This window comes from Elephas maximus, chromosome 16 (assembly GCF_024166365.1).
Source record: "Elephas maximus indicus isolate mEleMax1 chromosome 16, mEleMax1 primary haplotype, whole genome shotgun sequence".
NCBI classification, from domain to species: Eukaryota; Metazoa; Chordata; class Mammalia; order Proboscidea; family Elephantidae; genus Elephas; species Elephas maximus.
This window is the reverse complement of record NC_064834.1, coordinates 44,698,740-44,716,430: the sequence shown is the minus strand read 5'-3', so window position 1 is coordinate 44,716,430 and position 17,691 is coordinate 44,698,740. Positions and strand designations below refer to the sequence as shown.

The 17,691-nt window shown below is 41.8% G+C and overlaps 1 protein-coding gene across 5 annotated transcripts in view; it reads left to right on the top strand.

Annotated features, from left to right (window-relative positions):
- Window positions 1-3,886: 3,886 nt before the first annotated feature.
- MYOF (myoferlin) overlaps window positions 3,887-17,691 on the top strand; it is a 190,013-nt gene continuing 176,208 nt past the window's right edge. For all 5 annotated transcript variants that reach the window (XM_049856042.1, XM_049856039.1, XM_049856041.1 and 2 more), the window contains exon 1: window positions 3,887-4,101. In XM_049856042.1, the coding sequence (XP_049711999.1) occupies window positions 4,014-4,101 (88 nt within the window). In that variant the 5' untranslated portion in view covers window positions 3,887-4,013. The remainder of the gene's footprint in view (window positions 4,102-17,691) is intronic.

Genomic DNA, 17,691 nt, shown 5'->3' with positions numbered 1-17,691 from the left:
TTCAAGTCCTCTTCACAAGCAAGGTTGTGTCATCTGCATAATGCAGGTTGTTAATGAGTCTTCCTCCAGTCCTGATGCCCCGTTCTTGTCCATATAGTCCAGCTTCTCGTATTATTTGCTCAGCATACAGACTGAATAAGTATGGTGAAAGGATACAACCCTGACGCATACCTTTCCTGACTTCAAACCACGCAGTATCCTTTTGTTCCGTCTTAATGACTGCCTCTTATTCTATGTACAGGTTCCTCATGAGCACAATTAAGTGTTCTGGAATTCCCATTCTTCTCAGTGTTATCCATAATTTGTTATGGTCCACACAGTCTAATGCCTTTGCATAGTCAATGAAACAAAGGTAAACATCTTTCTGGTATTGTTTGCTTTCAGCCAGGATCCATCTGACCTCAGGAATGATATTCCTGGTTCCACGTCTTCTTCTGAATACAGCAATTTTTGGCAGTTCCCTATCGATGTACTACTGCAACTGCTTTTGAATGATCTTCAGCAAAATTTTACTTGTGTGTGATAGTAATGATATTGTTCGATAATTTCCACATTCTGTTGGATCACTTTTCTTTGGAGTAGGCATGAATATGGATCTCTTCCAGTAGGTTGGCCAGGTAGCTGCCTTCCAAATTTCTCGGCAGAGACAAGAGTGAGCACATCCAGCCCTGTATCTGTTTGTTGAAACATCTCAATTGGTATTCCGTCAATTCCTGGGGCCTTGTTTTTTGCCAATGTCTTCAGTGCAGCTTAGACTTCTTCCTTCAGTACCATCTGTTCTTGATCATATGCTACCCCCTGAAATGATTGAATGTGGACCAATTCTTTCTGGTACAATGACTCTGTATATTCCTTCTATTGTGTTTTGATGCTTGCTGCATCGTTCAGTATTTTGCCCATAGACTTCTTCACTATCGCAACTCAAGGCTTGCATTTTTTCTTCAGTTCTTTCAGCTTGAGAAATGCCGAGCGTGTTCTTCCTTTTTCAGTTTTCTAACTCCAGGTCTTTACACATGCCATTATTACACTTTGCTTTGTCTTCTTGAACCAGCCTTTGAAATCTTCTGTTCAGCTCTTTTACCTCATTTCTTCCATTTGCTTTAGCTACTCAATGTTCAAGAGCAAGTTTCAGAGTCTCTTAGTCTCTTCTGATACCCATTTTGGTCTTTTCTTTCTTTCCTGTCTTTTTAATTTCCTCTTGCTTTCTTCATGTATGATATCCTTGATGTCATTCCACGACTTGTCTGGTCTTCAATCATTAGTGTTCAATGCATCAAATCTATCTCTTGAGATGTTCTCTAAATTTGCAAATCAGGAAATCTAAATATGGAAAGGTATGCAACCTCACTAGTAATCAGGAAAATCCCGGTTAAAATCCCAATGAGATGCCATTATATATTCACTAGATGGGCAAAAATTTAAAAATCTAACATTGCCAAATATGACAAGGATGTAGAACAATGGGAATTCTCATACACCGCTGGTGCGAGTGTAAGTAGTACAATCACTGTGGAATACATTTGTTATTATCTAGTGAAGGTGAAGAAATGCATATATCCTTCAACCCAGCAATTCCACTCATAGGTATAGACCCTAGGTATGCTCATGCACATTTGTGTCAGGAGACATGTACAACCAGGTTCAGAATAGTACCGTTTGTAATAGCCCCAAACCTGGAACAATCCGAATGTCCATCAACAGCAGAATGGATAAATAACATGTGGTATTCTTGTACAATGAAATACTGTACATCAATGACAGTGAACAGACTAGAGTTATGCAACAACGTATACGAATTCTGCAATATAATGTTAAAAAAAAGAAGCAAGATACAAAAGAATTCATACTGTTTGATTCCATCTACACAGAGGTCATAATATATCAAATAATTCATACTGTATGCATATATGTATTAGTGTACATGCATGTAAATATGTATGAATATGTACATAAAGGTCACAATAGACAAAAGAATTCAAACTATGCTTACATTTATATAAAGGTCATAATTAAGCCAATTTAGGCTATGTTTCTGGTAAAAAGTATAAAGAAAAGCAAGAAAATTATCACTAGAAAATCAGGATAGTGGTTACTTTTGGGGGGAAGATAGGGGTGATGCATGGGACACAGGAGGGACTTCTGGGGGTGCTGGCTATGCTCTCTATCTTAACCTAGATGATTACTTGTTGAACTATGACATTTATGTTATATGCATTTTTCTGTAAGTATAAAAAGGAAAAAAAATAACAGCCAAATAAAAATAATGTTGTATATATTCCACGAAAGCTATGTGGTCACCAAATAATGTGCGGGAAGTCCCCTGACTAACCATAGGGTTCCATTCCGACAACTCCATCGTAAGTTGGTTCTGATGTAAGTCAAATACCTTTTTGTTTGTTTATTTAGTTTTCATTATTATCTGCTATGAGGCAGTGTTTTGAATAGTAAATCTTCAGTAAATTACGTGCTGCAACAGTGTATGTAGTATGCATTACTAACAATAAGATGTACAAAAAAAAAAAAAAAACAGACAGTTGTAAGTGCGTTGCATTCTAACTCCAGTACGTCGTAAGTGGGGGACTACCTGTATATAGAACTGGGCATGTTGGTTCTTTACTTTTTGAAAGCCTTTGGGAAACTTACAGAAGACAGAAGAATTCTTCTAGCTTGCACCATATTTTTTCAATGTACTTGAAGTGTTTGCTTCCAGATGGTTCTTCTTGGTTGTAAGTTCAGAAGCAAACGAAGCCCTATGTTTCTTTGCCCTAAAATTTAATCTTCTCTTCTGAAATAGAATGAAATCCTGATTTAAAGCCAATTTGGGTTAACGGAAACACTATGAAATCACGAATAAGCATGAACTTTTGCTGAGTACATTTGTACTTTACTGTATGCTTTGTGCCAGGCCTCACTCTAAGATCTTTCTCTTGCAACAATCTTTAACTTCATTTTACAGATGAGGAAACTGAGGAAGAATGGGTTAAGAAACTTGATAAGGTGACATAGATCACAAGTGGTGAAGCAGGGACTCACATTCAGGTCTGTCTAGCAAATTCAGATCTCTCTGGTCATCTTACCCACTAAGCTGTTCTGCCTTAATGAGGCCTCTGGGATTCTGGGAAGACACCACACTCAGGTTTACCTCTCCAAACACTGGAGAGACACATCTCCATTTTCACTGAAGACTGTTAGCAGCATTTGATGAACCAAAAACACTTAGGTGCCCAGCTCTCACCTCTGAAGAATTTTGGAAGAAATTCTATGGCGAATCCTGTTGTAAAGCGAAGGATCAGACCCAGTACGCCAGTTTTGTAAACCCGTATTTGGGTTAGTAAGCCCTGGATTGGATCTGCTTGAGATGTTGATGTTAGCTGCCGCCCAGTGGATTCGTTATTTCTTTGCCATACAGTAGGGGGCGCCCTATGACTGATTTTTTTTTTTTTTTTTTTTTTTTTTTTTTTTAAAGTGGTGTCTAAGTGGCTGCTGTGTGGGTGTGTTCAACAGCATGAGAAAAGAAATGGCAAAACTAAAATTTAAAAAAAAATAATGACTAAGTAAAGTTTAAAGACTCCAAGAAGCTCAGAAAAGAATGAGAAGTGGTAGAAAAACATTTCGATTTCAAGAATTGTTCCAGCAGCATCGTTAGTGGTCTCTTAATCTGCCCATATTTTTTCATTAACTCCAAATGCAGTTTAGTGACATTTGTCCCACGTTATTATTTTTAGTTGAGGTTTTGTCGTTTTCACTTCCACATTTCACGAATTCATAAGTCAGTGCCTGTGGAGGAGCGTGGACTCCGGAGCTTGGTATCAGTTTACGCCCAGGCTTCGGTAAATATTCCGTCAGAGACCCACCCATTCGCTTTTTCCCTTCCCTCTCCACTTTTTTTTTTTTTTTTTTTCCACTTGGAGAAACCCTGCCCTGCCTTCTCCCCGGGGCTGCGCGACCCAGCCCCAGCGCCTCTGTCTTTGCAACTTCACTTGCTGAAACTTGCTTTCCGCCGGTTAAGAGCCATGCTTCGAGTGATCGTAGAATCTGCCAGTAATATCCCTAAAACGAAATTTGGGAAGCCGGATCCTATTGTTTCTGTTATTTTTAAGGGTAAGGAAAAGTTTTCTTCTATTTCTGAAGCCCTGTTGGGGGATGTTACAGTTTTGAAGTCACGTTCTTTAAAAGTCTGCATTTAGGCGGCTGGGAAAGCAGTTTCTTCCTTTAGAGAGTTTGTTACTTGTACAGGTGAGGGGAGAGGACCGATATCTGTGGAGTACATTTTACTTCCCCCCCAGGGCTTTGAGACTCTTTGAATGACCTGGTATTTTAGCTCTAATAAAGAGATTCCTGAAAGCACTTGGGGGGCGCGGGGGCGGGGGGGGAGGGGGAGGGGGATGTATTTGCTAATCCCCAATCTGAAGGTGTTAAAAAGGTCTGTTCAAAGTTAGAGTTGCAGCGGTTTACGTGCATTTTGATTTTTTCTGCATATGATAAATGGGTAAAAAAAAAAAAAACGGGTAGAGGAGGGGAAAGAGCAATTCAATTGTCAGAGGCATCATTGCTCCATTAAACAGTGCCCTGTTGCTTTTATTGTCACTCGGTATCTGACCCTGGGAAGTAGAGCGAAGTTATTGCTTTGAATTAGTTTGTTTCACGTTATTTTGGGGCTCGTTGTAATTGTTCTTCATCCCTAGAAAGTTGAGGTGCTTATCGTAAGTTTTGTAGCTTTTAAATTGCTGGTAGAGGAAAGAACGCTGAAGGGCAAGTCCGCAGTTTGGGGATTTAGTTCTGCTTGACGAATGACCTTGGGCAAGTGACCTCATGTCTCTGGATTTCTGTTTTCTTGTATGTAAAATGGATAAGGAGGGTTTAGACTAGATCGTCTTTGTGTGGCTCTTTCTAATTACAAGGAGTTATTTTTCTATGACGTTTAACTACAGATGCCGCAGAAGGGGACAGGAGTGGTTGGTGTGAGAAATGGCACGCTCCTAGGCATTGAAAGTGGCTTCAGTGTGGCAGGGGTGGTGTGTCTAAGTCTGGGTTTGGGGGCTTTAGCATTTTCTGTTTGTCCATGGTCATTGGTAAGATTGCCACCTCCATTCTTGGCAGGAGGGATGGGAGTGGGAGGAGATGACAGAGAAAGTAGGATCCTCAGTGGACCCATGGTTCCCGACCACACCCCAGCACAGCCTCTCTTCCTCCAGAAACCTCAACAACTTCTCCCTGCCAGTTGCTGTGCAATCTATTTCCTTCTCCCCTCTCTTATCTGTTTTTTCTCCCTACTTTTCTTCTCAGACCTCTCCCTATGAGAGTGAGCAAGAAAAAGAAAGAAATGAAGTCCAAAGCTGCCAAATAGTTGTCTAGTGAAAAAAGATTTGGAGGGCGAAAACTGGCTTCTTAAAGGACAATGTGGTTTGAGAATCTGAGAATATGGTTAGTGGATATCAAGTCATCATGTTAAGCCAGAGTTCATTTATAAGTGGTTAGAGTTGTTTTTTTTTTTTTTTCTTCCTTGAAGCAGTTAACATAAAGGGGACATAACATGAAAAGTTTTCACCATTCACCACTGACATGTAAAGACACATAAAAGTATATCAGATTCAGTCTGTTGAGGTCATTGTTTGAGGCAAATCCTATAGATTATAAAGGAATTAGAGTTAACACAACATTGCAACCTGACTTGTCTAGATGTGTATGCATTGATCAAAAATATATCTAAGTCTATGAACTTAATATACTCAACCAAAAATAGAAAACTTTAGTTAAATTGGAAAAATAGAGTCTGTCTAAACAATCATATTTGCTAGATATTTTCCATTTGGTCTCTTTTCCAGTCTCCTTTCCCTGTACAAATTGAGTGATAAAGTCATTCATTCATCTAACAAGCAACATGACAGAAGAAAAAACACTGAACTCCCAGTAGAAAGATCTAGATTCTAGCTGACTTTAAATATCTGATGACCTTGGCTAACCCAGATTTATCCCCCGCAAATTTCTCAGCAGTGGAATGTTGAAAACCAATCTCCTTGAGGTTCCTTCTGGTCTTAAGATTCTATAACTTTCTAGTTCCAGGTATTGAATGTCTGTTCTCTGCAAGATATGGAAGGCATTGTCTTAGGTGCTGGAGGGAATATAGTAACAAGGCATTTTCCATGCTTTCCGTATGCTTCAGTCTATCCCGGCAGTTTCAGACATCGGTGATGGCAAACCCCGAGCAGGTGTGCTGCCCAATTTTGAGCACTGTGTAAATTTAAATAAAATTAAGTTCTGGCAGAACTGAGGATACTTATACTATGATAATGTCCATCAGGAGTCCCTGGGTGGTATAAATGGTTAATGCACTTGGTTGCTAACTAAAAGGTTGGTGGTTCAAGTCCACCCAGAGGCATCTCAGAAGAAAGGCTTGGTGATCTACTTCTGAAAAATCAGCCGTTGAAAACCCTGTGGAGCCCAGTTCTACTTGGACATACATGGGGTCGCCGTGAGTTGGAGTTGACGATGGCATCTGGTTTTAATGTCCGTCAGAGGGAACATGGAGCAAAGCCGGATGTGCTTTCCTGTCGGGAGTGGGGTAAAAAGTGTGGTGAGTAAGATGTCAGGAGCCCAGCAGAAGATCAAGGCAGCACCAAAGAAAACCCCTGCTTGCTTACTGAAATGCGTAAATATTTTGCCTCTTGTGTACATAAAACAGCAAGGTCAGGGGAGTCAGCAGCTTTTCTCAAACTGTAAGATGGCAGTAGGATTAGCCACATGAAGGGTGTGTTCATGGTGATGCTTGCAGGGACACTGAGACTGTAGGGACACTGTAGTTGGCAGTGTGTTGTACTGACAACCAGCTAATTTAGAGCTGACCTCAGTGTTTTGTGTTCAATATTCTTCTAAGTTGGACTGAACTACTTGGGGTGTGGTATGAATCAGAAGGATTTTGGGGGTTACAGAAGTCCCTACTGCATGGAGTAGATTTTGAAAGCCACAAAGCTTTTTTGATTTTTCATGTCCTTTGGGTGAGTCAGGTCCCACGAGTGCCTGTGAGTTAGAGTTGGCCATTCTTCGGGAGGTCCTCATAGACTGCCGGACTGTGAAGCTGGGCTGGCTGTAGCTAAAGTTAGATTTGGCATGCCTTCAAGGCCTCTCCAAACCCAAAGATTTTGTGATTCTCCCAAACGTAAATTTTATTTTTAAATCATTTTTAATTGCAAAAGTTATACATGTAAAAACAAAGCAAACTAACAACCTAGAAGTGATTGTCTAACTAAAAAGCGAAAGTTCTCACCACTTCCCCCTTAGTTTTTCTCCCTCCCCACTCTTATTATCTAGGGGTAAGCACTGCTCACACTTTGATTTGAATCCTTCCAGACCTTTTGCTATAGACACATAAGTTGTTCCAACTTCTTTGTGTTTCAACAGTACTGCAATGGACATCTCTTAGTGCATATTTTTGTGAATGTGTGTATTTCTGAAGGACAGATTCCATAGTCTGCGTGTGTGTTTCCTTTCTTTTCTCTTAAAGGTGATTTCAGTGGATATTGCCCTGGACTTCCATTTTCCCTGTGACTCATCCCTTGCTTCTGTGTCAAATATTGTAAGAAGATAATCAAGAGGAAAATTCCTTGCACACTTTTACATTGCTTTGCCTTTATGTGACAGCATTACATTCATAGGAAACATCCATTTCCTAGGGATCATGGTTACTACCAAGATGGCAGCTTTCTCATTCTGTCCTTATGATAGGGTCCATTCCATCAGCCAGAAGTTTCTCTCACTCTGGTCTTGTGCAGAGCTTTTCCTGGATTTGGGATGGCTACTGTGACTGTCCAGGTGGCCACCAAGTGATTGTCATGTTATTACTTTTTTTTTTTTATCCAGATTCCTGCTATTTCACTTGAACATATCTTTAGAATATAACTCTAGGTATTTCTAGAGCCCTTCTCTAGCTAACTTATTAACATTATAGTCAAGCAAACCATTTAACCTGAGAGTCCTTTTTCTTCTTCTTATAAACGGGACTCTAATGGCTTATCTGCAGATGAGTAAATCTGTAGGAATTCCTGGAGGCTGTGATTCATGCAATGGAGACTTGTCTGATTATTTTTTAGCAAAAACACTCTGCTACTTGAAATTTTACAGCTGGATTTTTTTTTTTAAGATGGGGACATTAACATCAAGAACCTTTTACATAAGCAGAAAAACAAGGTTCCGTTAAGAAGGGTGAGGTATGATGGGACAAAAGTCTAGTGAGTCTCACTCCCTGTCGTTTGTGAAGGCATCTGGTGAGTGGCCCACTGGGGGCCTTTGATCATCCAGGGTGCACTGCCAAACCCACTGCCGATGAGTCGATTCTGAATCATGGCAACAGAGTAGAACTGAGCTCTATGGAGTTCTCCTGGCTATAATCATTACAGAAGCAGATTCCCAAAACTTTCTTCCACAGTGCCACTGGGAGGGTTTGAACCACCAACCTTTTGGTTAGCAGCCAACTGCAAACCATTTGCACCACCCAAGGTATGCCGTAGGACTACTCAAAAAGATTCCAACAGGCTCGAAGTGACAATCATGCCATGTTGCCTGTTCTCATGATAGATACTGTGTGATATTTACAAAACACTCAGGAAGGTAAAAGTGTTTAATCTACTGAGTCATTCCCATCATTTCCTGGAGAACAGGGCTTGGAGACTCACCGCCTAAAGTGGCCCAACCCTGTTGAAGCATGGGAAACTTCAAAGGTACACTTCCCAGAGGCGCATTCTGCAGGCTCTCAGTCATTGACAAAGCCGCAGTTGCCTTTAAAAAATTAATTCACATGGCTTGTTTTCTTTCCCTTCCTCCACAACATATCTTTTCATGCCTCAGCCCAAGGCTGCTGGTATTTGTCTGATTTGGGTTTCTTGTGACTACTGGTGAATTTCTCCATTCCGCTGGGATTTGGACCAGCCTAGAAGCCACAGGATTTTTATATTTTCTGCAATGCCTAGCACTTCACTGATGTTGAATGTATATATTTAAATGCTGACCATGGAAGCAGCAAGTTGGCAGAAGATTTGAGACATTTTGATGCAATAAAGTCATTCATTTTCGGTCCTGGAAGGGACCATGGGACATCGGCCAATCTCTTTCTTTCAGGCAGAATTACACTTAATATCCTTTCAGGTGCTTTGTGGATGAGGCTTGGCAAAGGGCCACTTCACACACTCCTGAACACTGAACAGAACTGAGCTAGCACCTGCTATCCCAAGGTAAATCGGTGTCTTTGCACTTTTGCATTTGTGATTCTGGCAAGGCAATGTGAAGCTGCCAGTTTTTATGTTGCAAATTCATATGTGAATTCAGTGTTTTATAGTGCACATACTTAGAATCCCATGATATACCAATGTTCATCCACCCACTGTGTAATTCTGAGCAATAGGGGAGTGCTTTGAGAGGGTCCAAGAAGTAGTTGCTTGGACATCTGGTGTCGTAAGCCTTACTAGCTAACTTCTTATTGGGCATTAAGTTGGGAGGGCCCTGGGCTTTGGAGCCAGGGAGATCTGAGTGAGAATCCCAGTTCCCACCCACTTACTTCCTGTGAGGGATTCCCTGGGTGGTGCAGGCAGTTAATATGCTCAGCTGCTAATTGAAAGTTTAGAGGTTTTAGTCCACCCAGAGGCACGTTGGAAGAAAGTCTTGGTGATTTACTTCCAAAAAATCTGTCATCGAAAAATCCTACGGAATACACTTCTACTCTGACACATGGGGTCACCATGAATTGGAATTACTTGATGGCAATGTTTTTTTTTTTTTTTTACTTCCTATATGCAAATGAGTCAAAAATCTTCAGCTTCAGCATCCTCAATAACACCTCCTACCTTGCAGGCATATTTGAGGATTAGATGAATACACATGTGGAATTGCCCATGTGAATTCCTAAATTCCCTTCCCTACTTAATAATAGTTATTCTTCTGGAATATCGCAATGTACCAGACAGTATGCCAGGAACCAGGGCTACAAAGTATGCATAATTTGATTTTGGTCTTCTAGGCCCAGGAGAACACTTAGTTGGAACACAAAACACAGCGAGATGTAAACCAGAACAGAGATGCAAAAGATTATAATGGAGGAGCAGGAATAAGAGTGAAAAGCTTCACTGAGAAGGTGTCATTTGACTTGCTCTTAAAGGATGAGAAGAAATTTGACAGAAATTGTGGGAAGAAAGACATTGTAGGATTTTGGAACCACACAAAGGGGCCACAGAGCCATGGAACTGTGTGGTGAGGTAGACAGAGGAGTGATCTGGTATCATTAGGGACTGCACTTTATTCATAAACCAATGAGGAGCCACTAGGCAGCAATGTGAAGGACAGATTAGTGCAAAACAGGGAGACTAGTTAGATGGTTTACTCGTTGAGGCAAGAACTTCCCAGGACAGAAGGCTGGAATGAGAAGGAAGGAACTAATATGAAAGATACCAAGGAAGCAGCCTGATTGAATTAATGCAAAAACCACACTGGGCATACTACTTGGGCCATTGTTCCTCACACTCAACTATCAGATGGAACAGCAGACTGCCTCTCTCTCAACCAGGAGTGTTTGCCCTGTGCTGAACGCAGGGCCGGATGCAGTGCCTCTGTAGGGGGCCTGGGAGGGGGCATTAGCTACCTGAGAGAAGAGGGAGAGATGGCATCGGGAGCTAGAAGAAAAGCATAGAAATAAAAAGTGGTGTGAACCACAAATTTGGTCCCTTCTCAGAGGTCAGATAGGGAGCATTTCTTCAACCAAGCTACACTGTGGTCTCATTACATAAGGCCTTCTCTCCCTACCCAGTGTCCTACCTAGAAGGATAAGATGTCAGAGGCAGGAATTGTTTCAGTGCAAGGAACACATACTCAAACTTGCTCAAGTAAACTGTGAGGTTTTTTTCCCCAAGGCTAGAGAGAAATCTCCTAGAATCCAAATCATGGGCATCATTTTTGTTACTGTTCTTAGGTGCTGTTGAGTTGATTTTGACTCATAGTGACCCCATGTGACAGAATAGAACTGCCCCATAGGGTTTTCTAGGCTGTAATCTTTACTGGAGATTACCAGGTCTTCTGCAGAAATACTGGGTGGGTTCGAACCGCCAACCTTTTGGTTAGTAGCTGAGCGCTTAATTGTTCACCACCAGGGCTCCTTATGGACATCATAGGAACCAGGAATGTGTCAGACAGGGAGACATCTTCCCTTCTCTCCCTCTCTCCCCTGGACTGTGCAGCCTCATGCCTCTGTTTCTTCCTGCACACCTCCTCCATTTTCCTCGCTACACCAGCTACCTTGATGAGGTCTCTCACTCCTGCTCCTCTGTAATTTCTGGCTTGCATGAAGTTTTGGGTCACCACAGAGCTGACTTGGTCCAGACTCTACCTCTGACTACAGTGTCAGTGTCTCCTAATTTAGATTCCTCAGAGGAAAACTCCACTTGGCTCGGTTTTGGTCTGGTGTTCACCTCTGGTCCATTCAGGTGTGGCAAAGGGGTGTGGAAGCCCAGTACAAACAAGGCCGCAGCAAATGCTATGAGAGGGCACTTCAGGCAGGGTGGGTATCCCAGATGTTTCTGCTACACAAGGCAACCTTCTGAAGGCCTGGAGTGTGAATAGCCAGCCCACTTTTCTCCAGCCTGGGGATTAGGCCTGCTCCTTCCCGTCTTTAATTTATCTGACCCAATCTCTCACTTAAAAAAAACCCCTTCTGGAACCATGGTAGATGTGGATGGACCACATCTACCATGGCCTCCACCAGAATGAGTCCAGTACAAGTGGATGGTGCCCAGCTACCACCACTGACCACTCTGACAGGGATCGCAATAGAGTCCAGGACAGAGCTAGAGAAAAATGTAGAACAAAATTCTAACTCACAGAAAAAACCAGACTTACTAGCCTGACAGAGACTGGACAAACACTGAGAGTATGGCCCCCAGACACCCTTTTAGCTCAGTAATAATGTCACTCCTGAGGTTCACCCTTCAGCCAAAGATTACACAGGCCCATAAAACAAAATGAGACTGAAGGGGCACACCAGCCCAGGGGCAAGGACTAGAAGGCAGGAGGGGACAGGAATGCTGGTAATAGGGAGCCCAAGGTCATGAAGGGAGAGTATTGACATGTCATGGGGTTGTTAACCAATGTCACAGAACAATATGTGTTGTTGTTGTTGTTGTTGTTAGGTGCCATCGAGTCAGTTCCGACTCATAGTGACCCTATGCACAACAGAACAAAACACTGCCCGGTCCTGCGCCATCCTTACAATCCTTGTTATGCTTGAGCTCACTGTTGCAGCCACTGTGTCCATCCACCTCGTTGAGGGTCTTCCTCTTTTCCACTGACCCTGTACTCTGCCAAGCATGATGTCCTTCTCCAGGGATTGATCCCTCCTGACAACATGACCAAAGTATGTAAGACGCAGTCTCGCCATCCTTGCTTCTAAGGAACATTCTGGTTTTACTCCTTCTGTGACAGATTTGTTCGTTCTTTTGGCAGTCCATGGTATATTCAATATTCTTCACCAACACCACAATTCAAAGGCATCAACTCTTCTTCGGTCTTCCTTATTCATTGTCCAGCTTTCACGTGCATATGATGCGATTGAAAATACCATGCCTTGGGTCAGGCGCACCTTAGTCTTCAGGGTGACATCTTTGCTCTTCAACACTTTAAAGAGGTCATTTGCAGCAGATTTGCCCAATGCAATGCGTCTTTTGATTTCTTGACTGCTGCTTCCATGGCTGTTGATTGTGGATCCAAGTAAAATGAAATCCTTGACAACTTCAGTCTTTTCTCCATTTATCATGATGTTGCTCATTGGTCCAGTTGTGAGGATTTTTGTTTTCTTTATGTTGAGGTGCAATCCATACTGAAGGCTGTGGTCTTTGATCTTCATCAGTAAGTACTTCAAGTCCTCTTCACTTTCAGCAAGAAAGGTTGTGTCATCTGCATAATGCAGGTTGTTAATGAGTCTTCCTCCAATCTCGATGCCCCATTTTTCTTCATACAGTCCAGCTTCTCGTATTATTTGTTCAGCATACAGATTAAATAGGTATGGTGAAAGAATACAACCCTGACGCACACCTTTCCTGACTTTAAACCAATCAGTATCCCCTTGTTCTGTCCGAACAACTGCCTCTCGATCTATGTAAAGGTTCCTCATAAGCACGATTAAGTGTTCTGAAATTCCCATTCTTCGCAGTGTTATCCATAGTTTGTTATGATCCACACAGTCAAATGCCTTTGCATAATCAATAAAACACAGGTAAACATCCTTCTGGTATTCTCTGCTTTCAGCCAGGATCCATCTGACATCAGCAATGATATCCCTGGTTCCACGTCCCCTTCTGAAACCAGCCTGAATTTCTGGCAGTTCCCTGTCGATATGCTGCTGCAGCCGTTTTTGAACGATCTTCAACAGAATTTTGCTTTTGTGTGATATTAATGATATTGTTCTATAATTTCCACATTCAGTTGGATCACCTTTCTTGGGAATAGGCATAAATACGGATCTCTTCCAGTCAGTTGGCCAGGAAGCTGTCTTCCATATTTCTTGGCATAAATGAGTGAGCACCTCCAGCGCTGCATCTGTTTGCTGAAAAATTTCATTGATATTCCATCAATTCTTGGAGCCTTGTTTTTCTCCAATGCCTTCAGAGCAGCTTGGACTTCTTCAGACCATCGGTTCCTGATCATATGCCACCTCTTGAAATGGTTGAATATCGACTAATTCTTTTTCGTACAATGACTCTGTGTATTCCTTCCATCTTCTTTTGATGCTTCCTGCATCATTTAATATTTTCCCCATGGAATCCTTCACTATTGCACCTCGAAGCTTGAATTTTTTCTTCAGTTCTTTCAGCTTGAGAAACGCCGAGCGTGTTCTTCCCTTTTGGTTTTCCATCTCAAGCTCTTTGCACATGTCATTATAATACTTTATTTTGTCTTCTCGAGAGACCCTTTGAAATCTGTTCAGTTCTTTTACTTCATGAATTCTTCCTTTTGCTTTAGCTGCTTGATGCTCAAGAGCAAGTTTCAGAGTCTCCTCTGACATCCATCTTGGTCTTTTCTTTCTTTCCTGTCTTTTTGGTGACCTCTTGCTTTCTTCATGGATGATGTCCTTGATGGCATTCCACAACTCGTCTGGTCTTCAGTCACTAGTGTTCAATGCATCAAATCTATTCTTGAGAAAAAAAAAAAAAAAAAATTTTTTTTTTTTTTCTCAAGATGGTCTCTAAATTCAGGTGGGATATAGTCAAGGTCGTATTTTGGCTCTTGTGGACTTGCTCTGATTTTCTTCAGTTTCAGCTTGAGCTTGCACATGAGCGATTGATGGTCTGTTCCACAGTCGGCCCCTGGCCTTGTTCTGACTGATAATATTGAGCTTTTCCATGAAGGGAGAGTATTGACATGTCATGGGGTTGTTAACCAATGTCATAGAATGATATGTGTACTAACTGTTTAATGAGAAACTAGTTTGTTCTGTAAACCTTCGTCTAAAGTACAATAAGGACTTCTGGCCAACATGGTGCCATAGACAGAAGCACCATGCTGTCCCTCCACAGCAAAGACCAGAAAAACTAAGTAAAACAGAGACAAATATCAGTTCTGGAACTGGAAGTGTCAAATGAAGAGATAAAGAACACAGCCAAGCACTGAATGGAATAAGAAACTGACAAAGATTGGAGAGCGAGGAGAGATATGTGCAGAGGCCTCCTACCAGCTAATGCAGCATGAATTAGCCATCTTGGACTCCTGTTGGAGATCGATAGACAAGGGAGCATGGGAAAGTAGCTTTGTGGAGCTCCCAACAGGAGACGGAACACCTGGTAACCAGCGATACACACTTTCCCAGCCACCGTACTCTCCCTGCTGCTCCACCTCTGCGTTTCCTGGCTGGCAGTGGTGGATCGGCAGGCCAGGAAGTGCAGTGCCTGTGCACCTTAGATTCACCCAGCCTGCATTGGAAATTGGTGGACAGGGACTGCGGGAAAGCAGCTTCATGAAGTTCCCAGCAGGAAACAGAGCACCTGGTAACCAGCGATATACAATTTCTTAATCCGTACTCTTCTTCCCTTCCCCCCACCAGCCTCCTCTGCTTCCCGCTGGCCTCAGTCTCTTGGCCGGGAGGCGACTGCTTCAGTGCCAGGCCACTTGGATTCACTCGCCCACACTGGCTGGCTCTTTGAGTGCCATTTGTCTGTTGCTTATGTTGCTTTTTTCTGTTTCTTTTGGTTTGTTCCATGCCTCCCGTCACCTCCTACTCCTTTCTCTCAAACACCTGGCTCTATGTGCCATCTTTGCTTTTTCTTGAAAGGCTGTGAAGCTCTGCTTGACTGGGGAACCACTCACTGAGCCCATGACACCATGCTGGTAGAATCCCTGAGGCTTTTTTTTTTTTTTGCTTGTTTGTTTTCTTTTTCTTGTCATGGCTTGGGAGCTACTTCTAGCCAGGCTGCATTGCATGCCTTCGGAGCCAATTCCCCAATCTGTGTATTCTCGTCGGTGGGATCCCTGGGGGCATTTCTTTTTTCTTCCTTTATTTCTCTTTCTTTTTTTCCCCCCTCTTTTTTCTTTTCTGTTTTTCTTCATTTCTCAGTTCTCATCTCTCTATACTTACCTTTTTTTTCCTATCTCCTGAATACTTACCCAGGCTATACTGTGCAGCCTGGAAACCAGTTCCCTGGTCTTTGCAGCTGCACTTGTGGGACCCTTGGAGACTTTTTTTTCTTCCCTTTTTTCCGCAAATTTTTGTCTAGTTATTTTTTTCTTTTCCCTTTTTCTTCCTTTTTGTTTTTCTCCATTTCTCATCTCTCCAGTCCAATGGCAAGCTCCCTTAGCACTTTTTTGTTTGTTTGTCTTTGTCTCCTGTTTCTCTCTCCTCTCACTCCTCTTTCCCCTACGCATATTAGCTCCACACATCACAACCTCCCCCCTCCTTCCTGCCTGTCTGCACTGTGTGCTGAACATCACACCCCAAGCAACACAGGCATGGCCTACCAGAACCTGTCCAACACTGATTCCCAGCTCACCCTGTCGGCCCTAGTACATGCCACAAAGAACCCATCCCAGCACCCCCTTCAGTTGGACCTGCCCTGCTGCACCATAGCTGAGTGACTGGCCCTGTCCATTGGACAAGGAGGTAAAAAGTATCATGATCGCAGACGAGCAAACAACAAAGAATGCACAGCCTGCTTGCTGAGACATAACCAAAAAAAAAGCAAGATGAAACAAACAGATCTACAACCAATAAAGGAAGAAAATAACTACTGAATGTCCCAAAGGCAGCAAACAATGTCAAAACATCTTTGGAAAAAAAAAAAAAAAAAAAAAGGACAGAATGGTACCAGTAGGTGTCCAAAATAAAACACCAGATAACTTTCCAGTAGAAGAAAAGACAATAGAACTACCTGATATGAAATTCAAATCTCTAATATTCATAGCTGTCCAAGAGCTGAAGCAAAAAGCAAATGAAAATGAGGAAAAAATAGACAAATTCATGGAAAAGGCAGACAAATCCATGGACAATACAGACAAAAAAAAAATGGAATAATTCAGGAAAATAATACAGGAACAAAATGCCAGAATAAATTCACAACTAAAAATCATACAAAAACAACAATTAGAAATCCAAAAGATAAATAACAAGATTTCAGAAATGTACAGTGTCATAGAAGTTCTGAGAAGCAGGTTTGAAATGATGGAAGACAGGATTAGCAAAATTGAAGAAGTTGGATATAACACTGTTTGAGGAAAAATGAGAAAAAAGAACAAAGAAAAATGAAAAAACCCTGAGAATTATGTGGGATTCAATCTAAAGCAAAAATTTGCAAGTGATCGGAGTTCCAGAACAGGGGGAAGAAAATGGAAAACACAGAGAGGATCATTGAAGATATGCTGACAGAAAACTTCCCTAATATCATGAAAGATGAAAACCTGACCATCTAAGAAGCTCAACAAACCCCATATAGGATAGACCCCAAAAGAAAATCACTAAGGCTTGTCATAATCACACTCACTAAAACCAGACAAAGAACCCTGAAAGCACCTTGAGAAAAACAAGAAGTCACATACAGAGGAGAAACAATAAGACTAAGCTCTGATTATTCGGCAGAAGCCATGCAGGCAAGGAGGCAATGGAATGACATATATAAAGCCTTGAAAGAAAAAAATTGCCAGCCAAGAATAATATATCCTGCAAAACTCTCTTTCATGAATTAGGACATTTCCAGATAAAGAGAAATTGAGGGAATATGTAAAAACCAAACCAACCTTATAAGAATTATTAAAGGGAGTCCTTCAGTCTGAGAACAAACATCAGACTGCAGCCTGAAGCTAGGACACGAGATTGTACCAGCCAGATACCAACCTAGGAAATGAACTCTCAAGAAGTATCCAAAACCAAAAGAATTACAACAGGGAACCAGAGAGGTGAATCTGTAAATGACAACAATGTCAGACAATAAAAGAGGGAATAAATGGCATAGGTATAGAACTTTCTAATGGAGAGGAAGGGAAAGGGATACCAAGTAATAATAGACTGGTTCAAACCTAGGAAGATAAGGGTGAGTTTCAAGGTAACCACAAAGAAAGATGACAAATCTACTCATCAAAATAAAGAAGAAAACCATAAAGTCTCAATAAAAACAAAATCTACAAAAGAAAAGAAATGAAAAAGAAATCCACAAACAAAAGGAATTCAGCACAGGA